At 53.7% G+C, this 22,352-nt stretch overlaps 9 protein-coding genes across 9 annotated transcripts; 4 read left to right on the forward strand and 5 right to left on the reverse strand.

The window, feature by feature from the left end:
• Nucleotides 1-1,544: 1,544 nt before the first annotated feature.
• FA10DRAFT_303927 (hypothetical protein) lies at nucleotides 1,545-2,344 on the forward strand (the record flags this gene model as incomplete). The annotated part of the gene is made up of 1 exon (XM_025525300.1): nucleotides 1,545-2,344. The coding sequence occupies exon 1, from the start codon at nucleotides 1,577-1,579 to the stop codon at nucleotides 2,342-2,344; it is 768 nt and encodes a 255-aa protein (XP_025375041.1). The 5' UTR covers nucleotides 1,545-1,576.
• A 492-nt stretch (nucleotides 2,345-2,836) lies between these two features.
• Nucleotides 2,837-4,037, reverse strand: FA10DRAFT_244829 (hypothetical protein). The gene is made up of 2 exons (XM_025519357.1): nucleotides 3,382-4,037; nucleotides 2,837-3,314 (listed from the first exon to the last, which is right to left on the reverse strand). Exons 1-2 carry the CDS (start codon nucleotides 3,850-3,852, stop codon nucleotides 3,087-3,089), a joined length of 699 nt encoding a protein of 232 aa, XP_025375042.1. The 5' UTR covers nucleotides 3,853-4,037; the 3' UTR covers nucleotides 2,837-3,086.
• Nucleotides 4,038-4,191: 154 nt separating this feature from the next.
• On the forward strand, nucleotides 4,192-5,310 carry FA10DRAFT_269130 (hypothetical protein). Its single transcript, XM_025522631.1, has 2 exons — nucleotides 4,192-4,745; nucleotides 4,805-5,310. Exons 1-2 carry the CDS (start codon nucleotides 4,227-4,229, stop codon nucleotides 4,850-4,852), a joined length of 567 nt encoding a protein of 188 aa, XP_025375043.1. The 5' UTR covers nucleotides 4,192-4,226; the 3' UTR covers nucleotides 4,853-5,310.
• Nucleotides 4,935-9,741, reverse strand: FA10DRAFT_262297 (hypothetical protein; the record flags this gene model as incomplete). The annotated part of the gene is made up of 4 exons (XM_025520114.1): nucleotides 4,935-5,486; nucleotides 5,556-8,379; nucleotides 8,692-9,302; nucleotides 9,370-9,741. The coding sequence occupies 4 exons, from the start codon at nucleotides 9,739-9,741 to the stop codon at nucleotides 4,935-4,937; spliced, it is 4,359 nt and encodes a 1,452-aa protein (XP_025375044.1).
• A 235-nt stretch (nucleotides 9,742-9,976) lies between these two features.
• FA10DRAFT_269132 (DnaJ-domain-containing protein) lies at nucleotides 9,977-11,962 on the forward strand. Its single transcript, XM_025522632.1, has 4 exons — nucleotides 9,977-10,093; nucleotides 10,165-10,361; nucleotides 10,441-10,483; nucleotides 10,540-11,962. Exons 1-4 carry the CDS (start codon nucleotides 10,028-10,030, stop codon nucleotides 11,818-11,820), a joined length of 1,587 nt encoding a protein of 528 aa, XP_025375045.1. The 5' UTR covers nucleotides 9,977-10,027; the 3' UTR covers nucleotides 11,821-11,962.
• On the reverse strand, nucleotides 11,899-12,498 carry FA10DRAFT_177864 (hypothetical protein). The gene is made up of 3 exons (XM_025518278.1): nucleotides 12,389-12,498; nucleotides 12,223-12,334; nucleotides 11,899-12,153 (listed from the first exon to the last, which is right to left on the reverse strand). The coding sequence occupies exons 1-3, from the start codon at nucleotides 12,401-12,403 to the stop codon at nucleotides 11,978-11,980; spliced, it is 303 nt and encodes a 100-aa protein (XP_025375046.1). The 5' UTR covers nucleotides 12,404-12,498; the 3' UTR covers nucleotides 11,899-11,977.
• Nucleotides 12,499-13,459: 961 nt separating this feature from the next.
• On the reverse strand, nucleotides 13,460-14,811 carry FA10DRAFT_177996 (hypothetical protein). Its single transcript, XM_025518280.1, has 3 exons — nucleotides 14,596-14,811; nucleotides 14,048-14,408; nucleotides 13,460-13,977 (listed from the first exon to the last, which is right to left on the reverse strand). Exons 2-3 carry the CDS (start codon nucleotides 14,362-14,364, stop codon nucleotides 13,545-13,547), a joined length of 750 nt encoding a protein of 249 aa, XP_025375047.1. The 5' UTR covers nucleotides 14,365-14,408; nucleotides 14,596-14,811; the 3' UTR covers nucleotides 13,460-13,544.
• A 114-nt stretch (nucleotides 14,812-14,925) lies between these two features.
• FA10DRAFT_269134 (hypothetical protein) lies at nucleotides 14,926-20,308 on the forward strand (the record flags this gene model as incomplete). The annotated part of the gene is made up of 5 exons (XM_025522633.1): nucleotides 14,926-15,289; nucleotides 15,355-16,557; nucleotides 16,632-16,987; nucleotides 17,057-19,306; nucleotides 19,383-20,308. Coding segments are annotated over exons 1-5 (4,507 nt in total), but the record flags the coding sequence as incomplete, so codon positions are not given.
• A 73-nt stretch (nucleotides 20,309-20,381) lies between these two features.
• Nucleotides 20,382-22,344, reverse strand: FA10DRAFT_177871 (BAR-domain-containing protein). The gene is made up of 8 exons (XM_025518279.1): nucleotides 22,205-22,344; nucleotides 21,990-22,138; nucleotides 21,653-21,918; nucleotides 21,361-21,584; nucleotides 21,120-21,289; nucleotides 20,770-21,056; nucleotides 20,592-20,707; nucleotides 20,382-20,523 (listed from the first exon to the last, which is right to left on the reverse strand). Exons 1-8 carry the CDS (start codon nucleotides 22,231-22,233, stop codon nucleotides 20,502-20,504), a joined length of 1,263 nt encoding a protein of 420 aa, XP_025375049.1. The 5' UTR covers nucleotides 22,234-22,344; the 3' UTR covers nucleotides 20,382-20,501.
• Between the last annotated feature and the right edge of the window lie 8 nt (nucleotides 22,345-22,352).

Genomic DNA, 22,352 nt, shown 5'->3' on the forward strand with positions numbered 1-22,352 from the left:
CCAGCAACAGTGGCAGCATTAAAACAACAAAAACAACAGCAAAAGCAACAATTGCCTAAGCATCAGGGCAAGCTGAAACAAGAGCAGCAGTGTTTACAATGACGGCTGCAGAGACAGCAGCACGACCAGGTCGTCCAAGGCGATCTCGGTTCTTCTCTGGTTTCCTTGTTCGAGGCCGCATAATGTGAGAAAACTGTGACCTGAGCAAACAGGGGCCGTCAGAATGTATTCTTCGACGAATAATGAAAAGAGAGTACAGGAAAAGGCCTTCTTACGTAGGGCAGGCGTCGCTCTCTGGATCTCGTCCCTAAGCGTGCCTCAGGACACGCTTGAGGGCGAACCGGAGCCTGCTAAGCTGTGCAGCGCCCGATTGCGTGCTTCGGACGTCCGGCACGGTGAGAAACAGGGCCTTGTAGTTAAGACGAGCGAGAAGAGAGAGTAAACAGAGAACAGCAGGCGCTGGGGCGTGCCGGACGCCTCAGGTCCCTGACAATAGCATGAAATTGTGGCTGTTACCTGCTACTACTCTGTTTTTCAGCCCATGCCGCAACCGTCCTTATCTTCAGCTGGCTGGACGATAGTTGAAGCTAAATAAAGAGGGGCATTCTCTATCAAGGAGCCGCCTTCTGTCAGAACTCTACCTGCATTCTCCGTTCTCGCCCAGTCTTAAACCCAGGCATTCAACTCCTTTCCACAATTATCGATGGACCGTTCTCCTCTACGGACCACCACGATGAATTTTCTCCTTCTATGTAGCCTCCTCGCTTCTATAGGAGCCGCCAGAGCCAATCCTGTCCCACGTGAGGACGGAACTCTTGGCGGCATCCAGTCGAATCAGCCGCACAACATCGTCAAGGAGCTCGGGCTGTTTAAACGAGCGGACGGTGAAAAGTTCTCATACACAAGACTTCTTCTCAATGGAGACACGCCCACTCCGCAACCCAGCTTCGCAACAGCTTCGCAACTTCACGGGCATGGGCTTCTCCGCAACGAAGGCAATGTTTTTCAAGGGAACCAGAGCCAAAGCATATCGCATCACCATTTTTATGCCCAGGATGCGGTTGACTTCCCCACTTTGCACCATCAGCGTTACGCCCATGTCGTCCCTCAGTCTCACGACGCGCCCATTCAATCTTATGGCCAGGGATCTTCCGAAATTTACGGTTCGCATCTTCAATCTTACGTCCAGGATTCAGCTGGGTCTCGCGACACATTCTATCAGTATCAGCCCAGCACTCAGGACACCTCTTCGTTTCACGGCTCGTCCTGCTATCCTTGTGGTCAAAGAACATCTGAATATTCCCATTCGCACCCTCAGTCTCACGTCCAGGTATCATCTGGGCCTCGCGACTATGGTTTTCAGCGTCAGCCCGTCACGCAAGGCGCCTCTTGGTCTCACGTCTCGCATTTGCATCCACACGGTCAGGGCACATCTGAAAATTCCCGTTCGCACCACCAGTCTGGCGTCAATGAACCCCATAAATCTCATGGCTTGCAAAGCTACCCGCGATTTCAGGACGTCTCGGGATCTTACGACCTGCTCAGTCGACATCGTGCGAGCTACGGGACGTCCGAAATGTCGCACCCTCAAGTTGTTGAGCAACAATGCCAACCACATTACCAGCCGCCGTCTGCAGGCGCGCGCGGTGAGGCAAATGACGCCGAAGGGGGGAGCACTTCTGCTCACATGTCATCCAAAGCGAAGCAAAAGAGGGGACCGAGGAAAGATAAGATTCGTGAGCCACCAACACCAAAATTTCCAACCGATCTTATCACGAGACTGGATCTGGATGCAGCTCTGTTCTACTATGAACGTGAGCGACTTGCGAAGTTGCACAACGATCCTGCCTACTTGAGACTCTTAGAAGGACTGAGGGTTGTCAAAGGAGAGCCATGGGTCCAAGTATACATAAACATCAGAAGAAACCGAAGAACTCCTCCTTACAAGACTACGAAGGCAATGATGAGGAAGGAAGAGGAACGTCTGGCTCCAGAAAAGTGGCAGGAAAGGGACAAGAAGCTCACCGCAAGTCTGATAACAAAGTTTAACGAGATCAGAAATGGAAAAGTTCTTGGGTCGAGCTGGACTATCGAGGATAGTAAGAGCATCGTAGAGCTCTCGGGCCGTCAAGACGTCAGTTCTCTTGTCCATAGGTACCAGGAGATCCTACCGTTTGTCAAGTACTGCTGGAGGACCGACAAAAAGGTGTTGAGCCGGCTCGACCATAATCCTTGGGAAATGGACCCCATCGTCTACATACACAGGCTCAAGGAAGCGCTCGACAACCTTTCTCGCAACCTGGCGCCGCCACCACCATTCTACTCACCCCCATACCAGCAGTAGTATTTTCTTCACTTCTCAATCAGCTATGCTCCTTCTCCCCTTTCCTTCTATCCTTTCTCCGTTTCCCCGTCCAGTTAAGACAAGGAAGCTTGATAAGAAGAGTGCGTAGAGGCGGCATGTGCCCATACGCAGCTTTTTTCGCAGGGCAACTTTAATGAGAGCGAGTCGACGGCGCCAGTCGTGGTGAGAAACACCTTGTTCACCACGAGTGAGGAATGAGCAACATGCGGAGCACATTGTGCGGCATTCACAGTCCATTAACAGCGTTATTCGTGTGAATTTGTCCGCGAGGAGAGTAGAAAAGGATGTCGCGAGAGTGTCGCGCCTCGGCATGCTTGAACCATGAGCAGATTTTCTCTTGGAGCCTTGGGCAGGCTGAAGAGCTAAACTTTGGCACAATTCTCATTCTCAATCTGAAAAGTTGCCTCAGTGTGGAGGAGATCAGATGTAGAAGAGGTTGTCAAGAAGTCACTCCAGACACGCCGAGTGGTTCTGCTTCCACAGCCAAAGAGGTCAATTTCAAATCATACTGTACAGTACAGTACATACAGTATAGCCATGCACCATCTACGGCTCAATGACGAGCAGGCGATGATTGGTGACTTCTCTCTTAGGCAGCGCCGTCCGACTAAAAAAACCCATGGGGAACCAGGTGTAGATGATCCGCGGCGAGCGCCGTCTCAGTCTGGTCCTTACATAAATTCTGTCATCGTGCTATTCAGCGAGCTAGAAGCCCAGGCCTTTATGTCGGCGTGAGATGACAGCCCAAGAGTCCGCGACCACCCCATCCAAGTCGCGGCGTTAAGCGAAGCCTTTGAGGGAGGCCCTGCCTCAACAGCAAGACCTCGATCGCTTCGCCATTTCGTACCACGCTTGGTAGAGCTCCAAGTTTGCTGTCGCTGTCAATTCCGTCCGCGGTCTCAAAAGTGAGATGAGCGAAACGGAGAATCTGATCACCCATTTGAAGACCCTGGTGACAAAGGCGCAGCAATTAAGCAACGAAGAAGAAAGTGAAGCCGGACTCAACGAAGACTCACTGCAACCTCTGCCGGGCCACCGCTTGCTACGCTATTGACATTGGCGAAAGGCTGTAGTTTCTCAATGGCATCCCAGCCCTCAGGATCCCTTTCCTCAGCGTCTATTTGCTTGTCGATATCACCCTTCCTCGTTGCTGCTCCAGGCTTAAAAGTGGCTGATTCCGAGGACGACGAAGACGGCGCCGTGTCCTTCGCCAGAGCTTGCTCGAGCAATTGGCGCATGCGTCCCTCGAGCTCCTCCCTGTCATTCCTAAGAGCAATGATTCGTGCCCTTGCCGTTCGGACGGCCAACAGATCGGGTTGGGCAAGTGGGAAGCCCTCTGAGTCGATCAATGGTAAAGTCATGCCTACTTGCTGAGCCCGTAGCACTTGTACCTGGGTCTCAAGCTCCTCGTCAATGGCCTTGCATTTGTCCGCAAGCTTCAATGCCGCAGCCCTAGCCTGCTCGGTTGAGCTCCTGATCTCTGACATAATGGGAACTTCTGGCTTCGTGAATTTCGAATGTACTCGATTTAAGCGTCCACAGAACGCCTCGTATAATACACGTCTTCGTATGCGTTGCAGGAGCACAAACGACTTCTGGGCATCGTCTTTGGGTGACTTTGCCCCGCCTGCTCCTAATGTCGCCTCTTGATGTCCGTCGGCTATGTGCTGGTTGCGGGGAAGGAGTCCAGTTGGAAAGCCTTGACGCTCAACTCAAAATTTCACGTGCTGCAAGCCACTCGGTCACGTGGTGACTCGGTGGACGTTTGGACAGAAAGCCATCTTCTCCGATACCTTTACCCGCCATGTCGTCGTCAACCCTCTTCGCCTCCCTGCGAACTGGGCTTCAACAGGGCCGAACGATGTCATCACTTGCACACCAGACGAACAGACAGCTTCGGCGATCCCGAGCCCACCTCGTGGACCGCTTCCTTTCCCGACAAGAAGCTCCTCACCGTCCATCATTTCTGCCGGAAAAGTCGCCAGTGAGCGGCTGCTGGAGGCCCGGATCCCTTTCGCTCAGAAGACAAGCCCAACTTGCGAACACCGCTTACGAGCAGGGTCGCTTGCAAGAGTTACCGAGTGGGTCGAGAAAAGTTGAGAAGCTTAAGCAACGCATGGTCGAATCGGAAACAATCTTGGACTCTGCCCCTACGCCCTTTTCCCTTGCGGCGCAGGACGGCATTCTTTTGACAAAGAAGCACATGGATCATAGGGCGCTCGTGCATGCGAAGCAATTAATGGAGAACAAAGGGCCTTATGCCGGAAGGAAGGGACCAGCCTTCAAAGGGACGAAGCAACAAAGGCAGGTCAAGAGGAGGAAGGATGAGGTGAAGAGGAGGTTGGACGGTATGGAGAAGCTCGTCGAAAATTGGAGATCGGTGAGTGCTTTCTTGATATACTAAAGAATGTGTTGAGCTCATACTTAGGACGAATGCAGGCGAAGAAGGATGCAAGAGACAAAGCGCGGTCTACTTTGCCGTTCTAGGCTCCAGTCCCGCCTCATCGAATTGGTAGAAACACGGGGACATCTCGCATTGCTCATTGACATGTAGTAGAGGTGTTCGGTCTCAATGCGACGTCTCGATCTTGTCAATGAGCCTTTTCCTCTTCGGAGTATCCGCAAATAGACTCTTGATGAGCTTGACGATCTCCCCCTTCCCATAGTCGACAAGTGCGTCGGCCTCGAAGTACAAAAACTCGATGTCAATAAGGGAGCCTGTAAGGATCTCTCCAAGGTACGAAGCTTTGAACCAGCTTGGCACAAAGATTGCTACGACCGTTTGAGCCCCTTGTGATCCTTCTTCCTCTTTGAAAAGGCCCTCGACGGCGCCCAAGGACCTGACGAGCTCGGCCAGCTTCTCACTTTCTTCTTCGGAAATATCGTCGAGACCTATGATGGCGTGCAACACCTGTGAAAGAAGCCCATCGACCAGGTTTCCCATAGCGGCAAGGTAGGTTGAAGGCGCCAGAATGCCCTTCCATGCCTTTGAAAGCTGCTGCAGGGTAAAGAGAACCTGCTTGATGCATCGTTGACAGGCCGCAAAGCGGTCCTTTTCGTGAGTTCGTGTGAAGCCCTGAGCATCCAAAAGGCAGTCCTTGAGGGCCTTCTCTTGGATTAGCTAAAACGGCAGAGAAATAGAGAGAGTCAGCCAGAGAGGACGCTACTATTTAAAAGGATGTGGGCTCACCATTTGGGCATCAAAGCTTCTCCGGCCCACAAGCATCGTTAGCTTTTCTTGCCTTTCCAAATCGACCAGCTTCTGAAAGCGATTACTTTGCAACCCCAATCGTTGGCGTATCTTGGCGAGCTCCTTTGCAATGTACAAGCAATCATTCGCGAATTGCATGGCCAACGAAGGAACATTAGTCAGCGTATCCGCGTGCGACACTGGCATGAGGGCACGATGAAGGTCGATAATGTCGGTTAATGGCAGTATGAGCGGAGTTGCGTCCAAGTCCGGTTCCTCTGATGAAAGCTGGAGAAAGTCTTCGAGCAGCCGGTTGCAAAGGCGAATAAGATCAAGGGATCTTCGGGAGATGGTGCACAACTCGGTCTTTATGTGCGGCTGCTGAGGAGTCGCAGGCCGAGGGGAAGTCGCACTGAAAGGCTTCTTGGGGGCATCGACCGAGGACGGTCGGCCTGACGAAGGGAGGTTATCGTCTTTACGTGCACCTTTTGACACAGTCGGAGGCGGAGACGAGGAAGAAAGCGAAGTGGATCGAAGCGTGGCCTCTCGAAGCTTGGGAGATGCTGTCATCTCTCCGTTTCCCCGAGGGGACTTTGATTTGCCCAATGGCGACCTTGTGCTCTCTCTTGCTGCCTTCGTCGAAGCAGCGGCAATTGAAATGGGGCCGTCACCTGACCTGCTCCTGGGAACCAACGGGGCTGGTGCATTCGATAGGGGTAGCAAAGATGTTGATGCTGCCACTCTATCGTCCTCATCGTCTTTCCAGGACCACTCTTCCCCCGGGGCCACGTGTGGCGAATCGCTATCGCCGCGATCATCCTTCTGCTGAGGAGCGTTTGTCAAAGTTAAAGCGGGCGTGACAAGGTCAGTAGAGCAGTCCTCCTTGAGAAGCGGATCTTTGCCAACGCCATCGCCATCATTACCACCGTTGAAAGTGGCAGTTAGCGACGTGGGAATCGACTGGGTATCCACGCCGCCCGACGGATCGGAGGGCGTCCCTTCCTGATCGTTTGTCTCTGGAGACGAGGATGAGATTGCCGTTGTGCTAGCTGTTGTAGACGCCGCCTCCGGCCTTACACTGGTCTTGCTGACGGCCTCTAATCGCTCCTGATACTGCTGCTGCTGATTTTTATCTGGGGTTTGATCATCATTGGGGCCTACGTTCAAGGCGGCGGCAGTCGGCGAATCCTGTGACAGTTCCGGTGCAGGAACTAGAGTCGCGCTCGGCGTTCCAGCACTGATATCTTCCATATGTTGCAATATTTGTTCTTTTGGGTTTGATCTTGCGCCCGAGGCCGCTGATGTAGCCGCGACGAACTTCTCTGACGAGGCATTGTCGATGGCGACGTCTTCGTTGGACAAGCCCGCAAATTTACCTATCATGCTCGCTCGTTTTGCTTGCAAAGCAGCTTGCTCCTCAAGCGACAGCCCCCACGCATCAAACTCATCTTCCTCGTCAAAATCCTCTGCCAATGTGGCGACGTCGGCAATAGGTGCATGACTGCCCAACGAGGTTCCTATCGGCATTGCTGACGCAAATGTTGGTGTCGATCGAGTACGGTCGACGATGTCGCCTTCTCGAGGCAGCGAGAGTAGATCGTCGTGTGTCTTGGGCTCAGGGCGCGGATTATGCAAGTTTTGCACCTCCTCTACAGAGGCCATTGTTTGGTCCTGAAATGCTTTTTGCACTGTCGCGGGTTCCTTGGTAGTGCGGTCATCATTCTTCCAATATTCGGCTGCCACAACTCTTGGCTCTTCTTCTGAGTCTGAGTGGTCCACAGTTGAGCCGCCTTGCTGTTCCGGTTGCACCTCTGACAGCGCACTGCTTTTGTCGACGAAAGAAACTTCAACAGCAGCAACTGGTGGTGGTGGAATCGATACGATTCTACTGGCTCTCTTGGCTGCACGCTCTTGTTTTTCCTCGGCGCTTAGTCCCCAGGCGTCTTCGTCAACGTCCTCCTCCCCGTATTCGTCTTCCTCGTCGCGCCAATCACCTTTACTTGAGCTCGGTCTAGCGGTGATGTGTGCAGCAGCAGAGGCGTCTGGTGTCGATGCCGCAATATTGTCAGTGTACGCAACGGGGATAGATGGGGACGCCTCGAGCGGTGCAGGTTCTTCATCCTCTTCTGCAAACCACGCAACATCATCGTCATTTGGAGCTGGCATCGCAGTGGTGAGCTTCAAGCCGGTTGAAGGTTGAAGCGCAGGAGAGCCTTGAACATTAGTCGTTGATGGCATTGCTTCATCGTCAAAGCCCCACATGGCGTCGTCCGCTGCCTCCTCTTCGTGTGGCAGAGGACCACTGCCGAGCTGGTCCTGTGGCTTGACGACTCGCACCCCACCAAGCTTGCCTTTACCCTTCTTCAATGACGACGGCTGCGTCGAGGCATGTGTCGTTGGAGATGGAGTCCACGGAGATTCGGATGCGGGACTCGAAGCTATTGGCCTTTCGCCTCTATCCTCCCACTTCCAAGTGCTGTCAGTGTCAATCATGCCTTCGATTTCGGCTTCTTCGCCCTCAAACTCTCGCTGTGCTGGCCGTTGCTGCTCGAGAGCCGTAGCCAGAGGAAGATCTACCTCGGCTTCAATTTCCACTTGACTAGCCTCCCATCCCCCACCGCGGTTGTCCTCGCTTACGAGTAGACTTCTTGCTGTTGATCGCACATCGTCGGCTATGAGCTTTATGAAGCGGGATTGGACATTGTCGGCCCATCTGACAAGCCTCGACGCATGATAAAGAGCGTCTTCCTCCTCGTGCCCGTTCTCTTCTTCGTCAGGAATGCCGCTCGAAAGGTAGCCGTGCTGATTCAATGTGCCGTGGAAGCTTCGAGCAGCCAATGCGAGCTTATGCAAGACTGGGTATGTATGCTGTTGAAGAGGAAAGGAGAGGCGTGAAGGCAGTCTAGACTCGAGATAGTCGATGCACTTAGTGACTGCAGCTGGCAAGAAGGCCTGCGAAAATGCCCGTTGGCTCCTGCTACCCCCATCGTGACGGAAGAGGCTTGTGGCAAGGTGCGATACCAAGGCCTCAAGACTACGAAAGGTTGATTCTACGGCTTCGTGCGGTGAGGATAGATGGTCCCTATGTCCTGTGAGACTGGCTGTCCATTCGCTTTCGTTTTGTTGAAGCACCCACGTCGATGTTGATCCCCTGACAGGCTCGAGCATCGGTCCCACGACCTTTTCGAGGAGCAGTGCTGATAACCTAACGAGTCGAGGCTCAAGCTCCGATCGAGACTCGAGCAATTTGCATAGAACAGCCAACGGGACTGTCTTGCCTTGCGCATTTGCAACGTCAATTGCAATTGTCACCCTCTTAGCACCATCGCTGCAATCGACGTGGACGGACTTTCTCCAGACCTCGTCTATTTGATCTTTGATCGACTCTCTTGCCTGTTCCAGCCGGCCCGTCAGCTCCCTGAGGGACAGAGATGGCGCTGCGTTTCCTCTGAAACCCCAGGTCAAGTTTTCTGACGAAGACACATCGCTTTTTTGGGCCCTGACATCTTCTTCGAACATCTGCCGGTGACCATCGAAGTCGATGCCAAAGTGAGCAGCGGTGGCGTTCGCCGCATCCAACGCACCAATCAAGGTTTGTGCCTCCATACACCCTCTCTGTACAAGATCTTCCAGATTCTCAAGCGCACGAACAGCCAAGAGAAGCTTGCGGGCGACGACGTGTGCAGCTTGCGCCTCAAGATGCTCGCGTCTGGCTGTCGAAAAAACGTTCGTGACCCTCGCGTCGATCTGGCAAAACATCAGTGAGCCTCATACAGATCCCCGCAGCTCTGTGATCACGTAAATCTTTCCTTACCTCATAATTCCCTGGTCTCTGCTCATGAAGATTCTTGAGGCAGCATTGGGCGGTGGTCATCCTGGTATCGAGCTTGCGAGCTTGCTTGATGTGCATTTCAATCTGTGACCTAGCTGCGTCGCTCCTGACTGAGTCTAACATTGAGCTTTCCAACGCATCGATGTGTGCCGACAATAGGCTGATCTGCGAGGAGAGAGGCAGCTTTGGCGGCGCAGAGGCATCGCTAGTGGCCCCTCCTTGTGGAGCTTCAACCCCTGCGTTGATGCTGCCAAACAATGACACCAGCGCCTCATCATACCCTGAATCTTGGGCTGCTGGTATTTGCTTGCTTGCTAGACCCGCTCCAAGGCTGCCGGAGCTCTCTGCCGCCATGACGAATCAGGCCGTTGAGAAAAACCCTTGGGCTTGGAAAGAGAGCACGAACGAGCTTCCTGGTAGATTTGTGGTTTTCGTGACTGTTCGAGGTGGTCAAGGCGGTGGAAGCTCGGCCGAACCTTGAAGACGCACTCACGTTCCGTGCTCTTGACTTTTCCTCCTCCCCCTAGCCTGCCTCTCCTTGTGCATCTTTCCTTCGGACCGCGCGTCTCATAAAGGCTGTGCTTCATCATCTATCCACGCTTCATCTCCTTCCCCACCAAAAGCAAGCAAGCGACCAGCCATGGCTTCGGAGGCGCCAGGTTCCGATAAACCTAGGGACATTTCCCGAGATGGTGAAAAAATTGCTGTGAGTGAGGAAAGCAAGCTCAGCTTCCTCGCATGCGCTTTTTCTCATAAGCGAACCTTGCCGGTCTGCAGGACATGGAATATTACGACCTTCTGGGCGTCGCAGGTGATGTGACGGACCTTGATCTGAAGAAGGCATATCGAAAAGCGGCAATCAAGAATCATCCTGATAAAGGAGGCGATGAAGAAAAGTTCAAGATGATCGGCGAGGCCTACCGAGTCCTTAGCGACAACAACCTGCGTGCAGACTACGATCGCCATGGCAAGAAGTGCGTTTCTCTTGTTTGGAAAATCCTTCTCTTGGCGGCTCATCTTTGCTCATCGCTTCTACATTCATATTTTGAGCAGGAAGCCAACCGACGAAGTAGGCCTTAAAGAGGCCACCGAGATGGTGAGTGTTGTCGCGCCCCTCTCCATCTACGCCTCTCTTGCTGATTTCCCTTGCAGTTCGGAAATCTGTTCGGCGGTGAACGTTTTGTAGACCTGATTGGCGAAATCTCGCTCCTCAAGGACTTCGGCAAGGCGTCGGAAATCATGATGACCGACGAGGAAAAGGCAGAACTGGAAAAAAGCATGCAGGACGATGCAAAGAAAGGTCCGGGCGAATCTTCTACGAATCCGACCACCGATGGTACTTCTGCCGCAACAACAGCATCTGACGAGGCAGCCTCGGACGCCAATGCTGCCAACGCAGCTCCCACGACGACGGCTTCCAATTCGACGCCCACAAGTTCGGCCACAACAGGCAAAGTGGGACCTACTACGGCCACTGATTCGACACCAGCTGCGGGCACAACTTCTTCTTCTTCTACCTCGTCGCAACATCTCTCAACGCAGGACGCATCGGGAACAGCTACGCCAACGGGAGGAAAAGCAACTTCTCGAACCAAACCCAAGCTGACGGTCGAGCAGAGACAAAAGCTCGAAGCATTGGAGAAGGAGAAACGGGAAGCGGAAGAGAAGCGCATCGCAGACCTGACGAGCAAGCTCAAGGATCGAATTCGACCCTTTGTCGAAGCCCGAAATCCGGGCGACAAGGACGACTCTGAGACACAGCTGTTCGGGAAGAGGATGCGAGAAGAGGCTGAGGATTTGAAGCTCGAGTCGTTTGGCGTTGAGCTGCTTCACACCATCGGAAATATCTATCTCACCAAGTCGACAACATGGGTAAAGTCCCAGAGACACAATTTCTTGGGCCTTCCCGGCTTCTTCAGCCGGCTCAAAGAAAAAGGAAGCCAGGTCAAGGAGACGTGGGGCTTGATGGGAAGTGCCATGAGCGTCCTCGTGTCTATGGAGGATATTCAACGACGACAGGAAAAGGGCGACATCGACGAAGAGGAAATGAGGCAGCTCGAGCAAGACATGAGCTCAAAAATGTTGCTGGCCACCTGGCGAGGCACGCGCAGCGAGGTCAATGGTGTCCTGCGCAAGGTCTGCGACAATGTCCTGCACGAAAAGGGCGTAGATCAAAAGACGTTGCTGAACCGAGCAAGAGCTTTGGCCTACCTCGGCGCAATTTACAAGCAGGTCCAGCCGGAGGAAGGCGACGAAGAGAGGAGGGAGCTCGAGAGACTCGTTGCCGAGGCGGCGGGGAAGAACAAGAAGAAGAGGGAAAAGAAGGGTAAGAAGGACCTTGGTGCCTCGGCTTCAGCCTCTGGGCCTGGTTCCGGTCCCGCCCCGGCAACATCAGCGTCAGCATCTGCATCGGAAACAACGTCGCCCCAGTAGACATTCTATACCTCGTTCTCATGCTCATGCCCTCTTTCATCTCCTCGCTATCGTGTCATATCCAGCTAAATTGTCTTTCCCCTCTCCTATGTAGTGATGAAGAAGGAAATATTGCTCATTGGGCGAATGCCGCACGTATGTGACAGAGGGTGTGTGCTTAGTGCAGAATTGGGCGCCCTCCCCTGCAGATGCAGCAAGTCCTCGTCCTTTGCTCAAGCAGGCTTTCTTCAACGCCACAAGATGCATCGGCGGCGTTCTTGAACTCGGATCCGCATGTGCTGCAGATTCGGGTCCTTGATTGAGTGATGAGGGCTATCCCGACAGAGCAGCGTTCTTTCCCACCGGTCCGTGTCAGACCATTCCCTTAAATTTTAGCACTGTCGTCGCAAGGATCTGACTCACTCCAGACGTGACCAGCCTGGCATCGCGCCCACCGAAGCTCGTCCTCGACGAGTGCCATTCTGACGACTGCATCACAGGCCGGGCACCTTTCTCCAATGTCAATCCCTTCATCCTGCGGTACGCGTCAGCATTCACAGGGCTAGAAGGAGAAGACCGCGCAACGTACTTGCTGAGTCATCATCTTCCATTGTCTAAAGATATCCTCGCATGACACCGGCAGCTCGAGTCGACCCAGCAGAGAAGCACATGCTTCAACGAGACTTTCTGCGCTTCCTGGTCCACAGGAACTACTGCCCGACAGAACGAAAGCTGCCGCGGCGATGTGCTTGCAGTACGCGACGGCTTGACCTTCTTATTTTTTTTAATTTTTTTTTACGTGGAAGCCGCCGGAAGTGAGCCTTGACCACACATCTTTGCAAAGAATTGGGGTTCTTGCATCTCACCTAGTAGTTGTGGTGTGAGACACAAATGCATTGTGGCAAGTTTGATGCTTTCGAGAAGCGTCTTGGCCCGGGCAAGGCCTAAGAGACGATCTGCAATGGGCCTTGTCCTTGCTTTTGGAAGCCCGCTTGAGTCGACGAGCCATGTTGCTATGCTTGCTGGTAGATCGACAGCAACGGTCGGTCGTTGGGAGAGGATCTCCAGAATCTGGCAGATACCACTAGCCACTTCGAACCTCGAACTGCTCGACGAAACAGAAGCGAGGACCGCCCTTGTTCGAATCCAGAAATGTGTAGGCTGTGCAGCTGTGCCAAGACACGGCTTACGTGAACTTCAAGGAATCATCGCCCGGCGAGTATTGCTCACCTTGGATTACCTGCGAAAAGGTTCGAAAATTGGTTTCGAGCTCCCTGAGGACATCGTCAGACGTTGGCGCCGATGGATCGTCACTCCATGGGCTGGACGAGACGAGTGTTAGACGGATGCGGGTTCGTAGCGGGTACCCAAAGCTGGCAATTTCATCGGCGCTTAAACGAGAGCTGCTTTAGCAATGGTGCTGGGGCGGCGGTCCTTTCTCTTTTCCAAGGACATTCCTCACCTGTGGATAAGAAAGTGCAAGCCGCCGAGGTCGCCTTTGCATGCCCACAGCAATTGTTTCCCTTCGATTGCCTCTGAAAGTGGATTGAGAGTATTTCGGTGTCCGTCAACATAGTGCGGAGGCAGCTTGGCGGACGTGGTGATGGGTGCACTGTCGAATGCAGAAGGGTCGACGAGATAATGCTGACCGTCTTGTAATGTGACTTCGAACCTAGCATGTCCGTCTATGACAAAAGATCGGATTGCTTTGACAGCAGCGATCTCGTAAGAATTAACGTCGACAGTCAAAGAGAGAGAGGGGTTCTGACCAAGCGCGTACCTGTCGCTGGGAGCAAGGGATTGCCGTATTCCTCTCTGCTGCTTCGAAGGCACGCGGACCACGATTTCTTGCCGTCATAGTCTCGATTGTGCATGTGCACCTGCCCAGGCGTGGTCCACAGTAGGTACGGGCCTTCCCACTTGATGAGACCAACCACATTGTCTTCACCGACCTCGGTCACCCTTTCGACTTGCAGACCGCTTTGCGTCTGAATGCTGTTTCGCACGAGTGAGGCTGCAAACACAGACGCCGAGGTGGCAGCGGCGATGTTGATGCGCATGCGATGCCTCCCGTCGTGAACCCAACGCGGCTCACTGACAAGAGCTCGAATTGGCTCGTCGCACAGCTTGATCCTTTCGAAGTATGGCAGGCTTAAAACCCCGTCATTTGTTTCGAAGCTGCCAATACAAAGCGCTTACTTAGCCATTGGCTCACAAAGGCGAATAGAAGCCAAGCCCTTTGACGCACCGGAACAAACAGACCTCGCCGCTCCGTGTCGCCGCTACCAAGATGCATTGTGTTGAAGGTCCTTTGTCCGCTTGGTGCTCCTCATCACTCGGAAGCCAGGCAATGCTAAAAATCTCCCTTGCCGAAGGTTCGTAGCCCCTCAAATCGCCAAGGTGCTTCCAAGGGCCTGTGAAGGCGCTTGCCTGAGCATTGTACAGGTGCACCTCGAGCTTCGTCGTCAGCACAGCTACCAATGGGCTGTGGCCTGGTCCTGAATCGACTGGTGCCCATCGCGCATCAATGAAGCGCTTCTCCATCGCTGCGAGATAGTCCGGCATGATCGAGCCTTCACCGTCGTAGTTGATTGAATCAACAATGCTGGCTGTGGCCGTGTCAACATGGATGGACGAGTGGATAAAGGAAAGGGGCCCAGCATCTACGTCCTTGTCGTTGGTGTCGACCGTGATGTGCGGTTCGACACTTGAATGAAGGCCCAATTGTGGCGTCTTTTAGGCTAGTATGAGCGTCGTGCGCCATCTAGCCCCGGTCCCTCTTTGCATGCCACTCACGACGATGTGTATAAGATCTGTCGCAACGATGAGCAGAGAGCGGCCGTCGGGGCTCACATCGACGCAATCTGTCTTGGCCGGCTGACCTTCCAGAGTCGCAGAACAGAGCCTACGCGAGTTGCCTACCGTGGGAGCCCGCACAAAGGCTTCCCAGCTCCTTCCATCGCCATCTCCGGTTCCCTCGTCTCTAGCCATCTAAGACCGCCGGGGTTGGCATCCGTTCTGAGGTTGCTTGACGCGTCGAAGCTCAGTGCAGTTTAGTCTTATGTTGCAAGTGGAGAAAAATAATCCTTTCCTCAAGGTAACACCTGCGTTGACCAAAGCACACGATACTCGCCCTCTGACCCTCATGGAATAGTTGATCTTACGGGGCACAGCTGCTAGTAGTAGTACAGCTAACACACCCACAGGCAGAAGGCAGGAACATCATCATCTCCTCTATCGCCCCACAAGTTCTCATGAGTGGAAAGCGAAAACATGGCAAAAGTCTGTCGCCTAGGAAAATCACGTGCGGCTACGCGACCACAATGTTCAGAGCGCGACCTAGAGTTTTGGAAAGTAGGATCAGACCTCGCACCCAACCACTATTACAATAGTCTCTCATTGCAACGACCCAGTGGCGGATCTGCGATGGACCTCGTCGGTGCAGATAGTGAGGAGCTCAAGAAACTCAAGAAGCAGCTGCATCAAAGTGGTGAGGACAAAGGTATCCCTGAATGCCGAGCGAAGTGCTCAGAGCTGACCTCAGTGGATGCAAAGATTTACGGCTGTCGCAAGTAGAAGCCGAGAGATGCCGTCAGGATGCCATTGTAAGGGAACTGCAGGCCAAGGTGACATCATTGGGCAAGGACTTGGACGAGGAAAGGACGAGAGCCGACCATGCCGAGTCGTCACTGGCAAAGATTTGTGAGGATCATTCCCGGGCCCGCTTGCAGGTCAGCAACCTGGAACAAGCCTTAGCAAAGGCGCAGGCCCAAGTGCAGACAGGTGAAAAGGTCCGGAGGCAAGACGAGCAAAGGAAATGCATCGAGCTGGATCTCAAGCATCGCGAGGCGCAGGAGGATCTGCAGCAGCTCAAGAATCAATGCCAGATGCTGGAAGCGCAAGTATCGCAAAGGACTCAGGAGCTCCAGAGAGCAAAGCAGGGGCAGGAAACCAGACGAGCACCACCCTCAGCATCGTTTCAACCAAGTGATGTGGAGTTTGAAGTGGAGACTAGGATGTCCAAGGCAAAGTCTGGGCGTTCTCGCCATAACGAGGTTGAGTCATTTGACTCGGCGCTGCGAAGACCGAGTCGCCGTCGACCGAGAGCAAGCAGTGTAGGGTCATGCAGCGAGCAACTTTCGGTCGGACCAGTTGGTATTCGACCTTCGTGCGAAGTGGACTCGCATCAATGCGAGCTGTCGCATTTGCGTGAGTCATTGACAGCTGCTATCGCCGAATTAAATGCCTGCCAGGCCAGGGCCGAGAAAGCCGAGAGAGAGGCTCTTAAATCGTCTAATGAACAGCTGGCAAGTGAGCGTTGCAGCGAAAGGAGGATTGGAGAGCTCAAATCACGCATCGAGGATCTTGAAGACGACCTCTACTACAAGGCCGAGCAGCTAAGGGGCGTCGATAGCAGCGATGAAGCAGCGGCAAGATCCTTGCTCGAAGAGCGAGCCCCCAAGGCCGAAGCAAAGGTGCACGAGCTCGACGAGGAATGCAACCTTCCCAGAGACTCTCAGGAGGCAGACTCTGTTCAAGAGGAGGAATCGTGCAATGGCGTCGGACAGGTCTCAAATGGAGCGAACATGCTACTTCGTGGACGCAAAATGACCAATACACATAACGTCAAGGAAGAGGCGGCAAGGCAGGAAGTGAAGAGCAAGGACTTGGCGGTGCAACTCTTGTCTTGTCAGCAGGAGCTCGAGATCGCAGTCCGTGACAACGCGGACAACGAGCTTCGCAGTAATGCTCTCATAGGTGCGCTCGTGAAGGGTGCCATCGTCCAGGTGAATGTGCTGGCTGACCTTTGACATCGCCCTCTCTCACCGTAGCCGAGGTTGAGGAGCTCCGAAGCCAGCTGGCGAAAGTGGACGACGCCAAGCTGTGCGACTCAATCCAGGGAGGCGACGAAAAACGACAACGATTGCAAAAAGATTTAGCAAAAGCCGTGGCTGATTCTGCTGATGCTTGTCAAGCGCTGAATCAAGCCAAAGAAACCCTGATTGCCGAGCAGCTTCAGCGAGAGCTAGCTGCGAGCGAGGCTGCGAAGGCCAGGCAAGCTTCCGAGTCAGCCCGGAAAGACGTCGAAGACATCCGCAATATTGCCGAGCAAATGGCGGCCGAGCTCCAGAGCAAGGAAGACCAGATAGCCGCCTTGCGGACCTCTCTCGGTGCTGCGAAAAAAGAGGTGGGGACGAATTTCCAATCTGACTCAATCTACTGGCCGGACACTGACAATTGGAACACATGTTTTCAGATGGATATTATGCGAAGCAATGAAGACCCCGAGGCTACGCTCCAGGCGCTGAGGAATGGCTTGAACGTCCGAGAAGCGGAGCTGGGCCATGTTCTCGAGAAGCTTGAGAAACGGGAAAAAGAGCTGTCCATTGCAAAGAACAAGCTTCGTCGACTGACGGCGTCAGTCCGCAAACTTGCTCTGACATCGAACGCGACCGGTCCAACGTCCGCACAGACGCACAACACTCGGACAGATGTGTCCACCCTTTGGGAAGGGCCGGAGGTGAGCATGTCGATGGTCGGCGACTACTCGGTCATGGCCGATGGTGCGGAGCGAGGCTTTGAGACGGACCTCGTCGACGAAATCGAACAAGCTCGAAGCCACATTGAAGAAGTGGAAATCCGTCTCGAGTTTCAGCGCGTGGAAGATGGTGTTCGGCTCAGGTCTGCAGAATCAAGCTTACGGCACAAGGAGGAGCAACTTGCCGACGCCACGGCGCGTATCCAAGAAGCAAGCGAAAGCAAAGCAGATGCCTCGGAGAAGAATGCAGAGATGGTCAGTGCGGTATCTCGGCAACATGATTTTCACCTCGCCGCTCATCAGACACGCTCTCTGGTCGTGCAGATTGCGACACTAGAGCGACATAGGGATGAGCTTCACGAGGAGGCCAGACAGTGGTGCCACTTTTCCGAAACGCTTCTTTTCGATCTCACAGAATGCCGAGATCGAGTCAAGAATCTGGAGGGCCTTGTCTCGCCCCAACAGGCTCAAGACTTAGACGAGCAACACCGGACTCTCAAAGAGGAAAAGAGGCTCAAGATGATCGTTGCCGACCTTGAACGCCGCGTGACAAGGCGTAATGATCAGATCGCACGACAGCAAGCCGAGCTGCAACAAGAACGCATCAATCGTCACATCGCTGAGCAGGCTGTTAAGGTGCTCAAGCAGACAAAGTCGGTTCACGATGATGTCACTGTGGATGCAAGCGATGCGACAGGCGTGTCAGTCCAGCAGTGTGGCTCTGAAGACACTGCTGCTCGAGACAGCGAGCTGTCGGAGATCCAGGCCCAACTCAACGGAGCTCTCTCTCAGCTCGAAGCACTCGTTAAGATGCAGACGACACACGATGAAGAACTGGCGCAGGTCAACTGTGAAAGAGCCCGCTTGGTTCAAGAGGTGCAGGGTCTTCGCGACGCAAATGAGGGACTGAACCACATATCAGCAGAACAATTAGCAAAGCATTCCCAACTCTTGGACAGCATACGCCGAGCCGAGGAACAAGTCCAGCTTTATAAAGAAGAGAGCAAAGAGGCGGCAGCAAGTCGAGCAGTGGCCGAAAAGGCCTTGGAAATGGAAAGGGAAAGAATTACCCAGCTCGTTGATGCTGCCAGAGAGCGAGCAGAAACTAGTTTTCATCTCGAAGCACAGCTATCGATTGCTCATAGGAAAGTGATGGAGATCGAAGCGACACACGCACAGCTCCAGGAAGACGCACAGAATCTGCGCTCCAGTCAGCAAGAAGCTGCAGAGGCTAACAGAAGCCTGCATGCTGAGCTCAAGACCAAGGAGGAAACCTACAAGACGATGCAGCACGAGCTGCAAGCCAAGCTGCAGGAAGCTGAGCGGCGGGGTCGAGAGATTCACGACATTTACGACGACCTCAAGCGAAAGCTTGAGTCTCGCAATCGGGAATTTTGGGATGTCAAGGAGGAGCTTGCGGTGCTGCAGGAAGACGCCGAAGCCTCTCCGAACAGAGGCGAGCTTCTTTCAGAAGTAGAGAAGCTGACGGAAGTCGCCACGGCTAAAGACGGAGAAATTCAACGAGCTAGAGAGGCCCAACAGACCGCTGAATCGCAGCTGCAAGCCAATGCGCAAATTTGCCATGAAGCAGCCGAAGAACTTAACGACCTCAAGGAGCACAGGGATGCTGACACACACAAGATCGAGACACTCGAAGGGCAGCTATCAAAGTGTAAGAGAGAGCTAGATGAGGCTAAAAAGGAGGTTCGAGAAATCGGGACAAAGCTCAATGGCTCGCTCCTTGACGTTGAAAAGTACGAGAAGAGATATCAGGAGGCCAATCTGCAGCTTGTTGCATCAAAAGAACGAGCTGCCGCAATGGAAACGGAGCTGCAATCCTTCGACGCCCGCACCTCAAATGACCTAAATCGCGACGAGCGAAAGGCTGACTTTCTCCAAGAAAAAATCCAAAATCTCGAGGCCGAGCTCGCTCTCAAGGCCGAAGAAGCCGAAGAAGCAGACGATCGGGTGAGCACACCCACGTCACACTTACAGCAACCGAAGAGTGAAACAGTGCTGACCATTCTTTGCACGGCGCTCTTAGAAATTGATGCTGATGAAGCAGAACAAGAAGCTTAGCTCTCGAATTGCTTCGCTGGAAGCAAAGGTAGAGCACTTCAAGACTGCTGCCTCTACTTTCCACACGAACAAGAGCGGTGTCGCTGTCAAAGTCGCAACGGGCCACGGTGGTCGCGAAACGATGACGCTGGTGTCTGATGCAGAAGACGTGGTCCAGTCTTCCAAGGGATCCATTTCGTCGTCCATGCCAAACTCTCGCAAGCGTAGCACACCTGACGACGACCTAGGCGATGGTGAAACACAGCGAAACGTGTCAGAGTCGTCGCTGCAGCATAGGTCGGCAGTGGCAACGATGAGAGTGATGCCTGCCTCTACCAGGGCAGTCTATGCCCCTCCGCCTTCGGAACCGAAAGCTAGTAGAGTGGCGTCTTCGTCAGCACCATTGTCTGGGTTCACTCCTGTCCGTCGCGTCCATGAAGAAGTCTCGCGGAAAAAGGTCGACCTGAATCACCTCAAACGGAACTCCTCACCGAGAAAGGCCTCTTCGGTTGCTGCTGCCAAATTGTCACCCTCCAATAGCCTCGCTGCTGCCACGCCTTCATCGAAATTCGTTGACCGAACGAATCGACCAGTCACAGGAGCCGTCCTAGATAATGGATCGGTTCTTGGAGCTGCCAAAACGTCTGAGGCCGGCCCGCACCTTTCCCAATTTATGGCTCAACTTGCAAGATTCAAGCCCTCCGCGACTTGAGCACATGAATCTTCCGTCATTCTGGACCACGCCCGCCCAAAACTCCTCTAAGCCCGTGAGCCCCAAGACAACAATGTTCATTCTCAACAATCTTGATGCTCTTTCTTTTCACTCCAACGATACCACATACGCTGCTCTTAACCCCATCATGTAATTGTACTGTATCTTTATAACCTTGCCGCATACCGAAGATTATTAGGCCGCTGCGTTCAACGGCCAAGGAGTTCGAACACCTTTAGCTTGAACTTTCCTAGCGAGAAACATGCAAGTCGGTAAGTAGAGACTGAAAAGTACGCAATGTCATTTGTGGATTCTTTGCTTGGCAAACAAAGAGGAAGAGCAGCGGTCGATAACGACGCTGATGACCTATGACCGACCCGCCCACTCCTACTTCTATTCATCCCGAACATAATTACTGGGAAAAAGAAAGGTACGCTTGTCAGTCTGTCCACTCTACACTCTGGTGCGAGATAGGGTGCTCACCCGGGAAATACTCCTTGTAGACCGTTGACGATTCCCGTCCACCAGTCCTCGGTACTCGCGGTCCTCTCGACCACCTCGATACGATCCCCGGCGCTGAAAGATAGGTCACCATCGGCCTAGCAAAACGATCAGCACAATCAGTCGGAGGCAGACATCAAGAAAGAAAATGACAGCTCACTGTTGCTGTATAATCGTAAAGCGCAACGACGTACGACTTTCCGGAAGCAGCACCGGGCTTGGGTTTATTAGGGGGCGGTGGGGGGGTGCGTTTGCTGGTAGCAGCAGCGGACGCGGCCCCGGCGCCGGAAGAATAAGGTGGTGGGCCCGTGGCTGATGCCGACGGTGAGCGCGCAAGACCCCCTTTGGATGGCGCCCGGCTAGCCATGCCACCTCCTTTTCCGCCCAGAACCGAGCCGCTGCCCCCGGAGGAAGCCGAGGGAGATCGGTTCTGCTGCAAGAGCTTGGCTGTGGAACAAATCACACGTGAGAAAACACAACGACAGAGTGGGGCTAGTATGTCGAACGCACCGGTGGGCATGGCGGGCTTGCGAATGGATAGAGCCTCCAATTTTTCGGCCGCATCTGACAGCTGGGCCACGTAGTTGTCCTCTACTGAAGCAGCGGCTTGGGCAGAGACATCGTATCGACCATCGGCAAATGTCTGAAGCTTGTCGAGGGTTAGATAGAAGACGTTGAGCCTTGAAAGTGGGCCGGACATCAGCTTGCGAAACCGAGTTACTCAATGTGCGGGACAAAGGGGACAACCCACTGCATGTAGTAAAAGCTGTGAAAAAGCGGCGTGATGAAGCGGGCGGCCATTTCAAAAAATTGGGGCAGCTCCTCTTTCATGGTGTTGTTGTAGTATTCGTAGTCGGCTGCCGCGGTCTCAAATTCCTGTTCGAGTTTAAAGAGATTCTGCTCGTCCTTGAGCGTCTTCTCCTTCTTGTCACGAGCCTTCGTATAAGTGTTGTTGTGCCGATCAAAATCAACGAGCTGGAGAAGAGAGCACAAAGAGTGAGTCTTGCATCTTTGGATCTGTTCCGCATCTTGGGGAAGCCCACCTTGTGATCGCGCTTGGTGATGTTCTTGCGAACAGCCTTGAGAATTGCGATAAAGTCATTGGCGGGCGAAATAATGCGGCTGTCGATGAGATCGATCTCGGGCGTGAGTGTCTCGCGGAGGTCTTCCATGTGCTGCCGATAGGCTGGCAGATTCTGAATTGTCGTAGACGCTTCCGGATGACTCCTTTCAATGTCAATCTCGGCACCTATGGGCGAGAAAAGGCTCGTGAAGCAGGCGCCGAACGACTCGCCCGACATAAGCATGTCTAGGGAAGGGGTCAAATTCAAAGTCAGTCCCTCACACCACTACCCTGTCCCCACACGGCGGTACACGCACTCTTGACAGCCTCTCGAAATGTGGTGCTATCCTTGAGCAGCTTCTCGGCGTACTTCTCGATGACAGTAAAGCGGCGGTTCATGTCGTCGAATTGGGCGTCGTGCGACTTGGAGGCCATGCCCACTTTGCCTCCCAGCATGTGGGGGGTCCTGTCTCCTCGTAATCAGCATTGCTGAGCTTGCCGATGACCCACCTGCATACAGCAGCGTACTCACCGCTTAGCGAACTTCGCAATGCCCTTCATGGTGCGGCGGCGTCGAGATAATTAAGACAGGTGCAACCGTATCGAGCGCCCACAATGCCTGTGTCCTTGAGGGGTCACGTGGTGTACACGTTGTCGTCCGCGTTGCAGGACGGACGAGA

Source organism: Acaromyces ingoldii, assembly GCF_003144295.1.
Source record: "Acaromyces ingoldii strain MCA 4198 unplaced genomic scaffold FA10scaffold_6, whole genome shotgun sequence".
NCBI classification, from domain to species: Eukaryota; Fungi; Basidiomycota; class Exobasidiomycetes; order Exobasidiales; family Cryptobasidiaceae; genus Acaromyces; species Acaromyces ingoldii.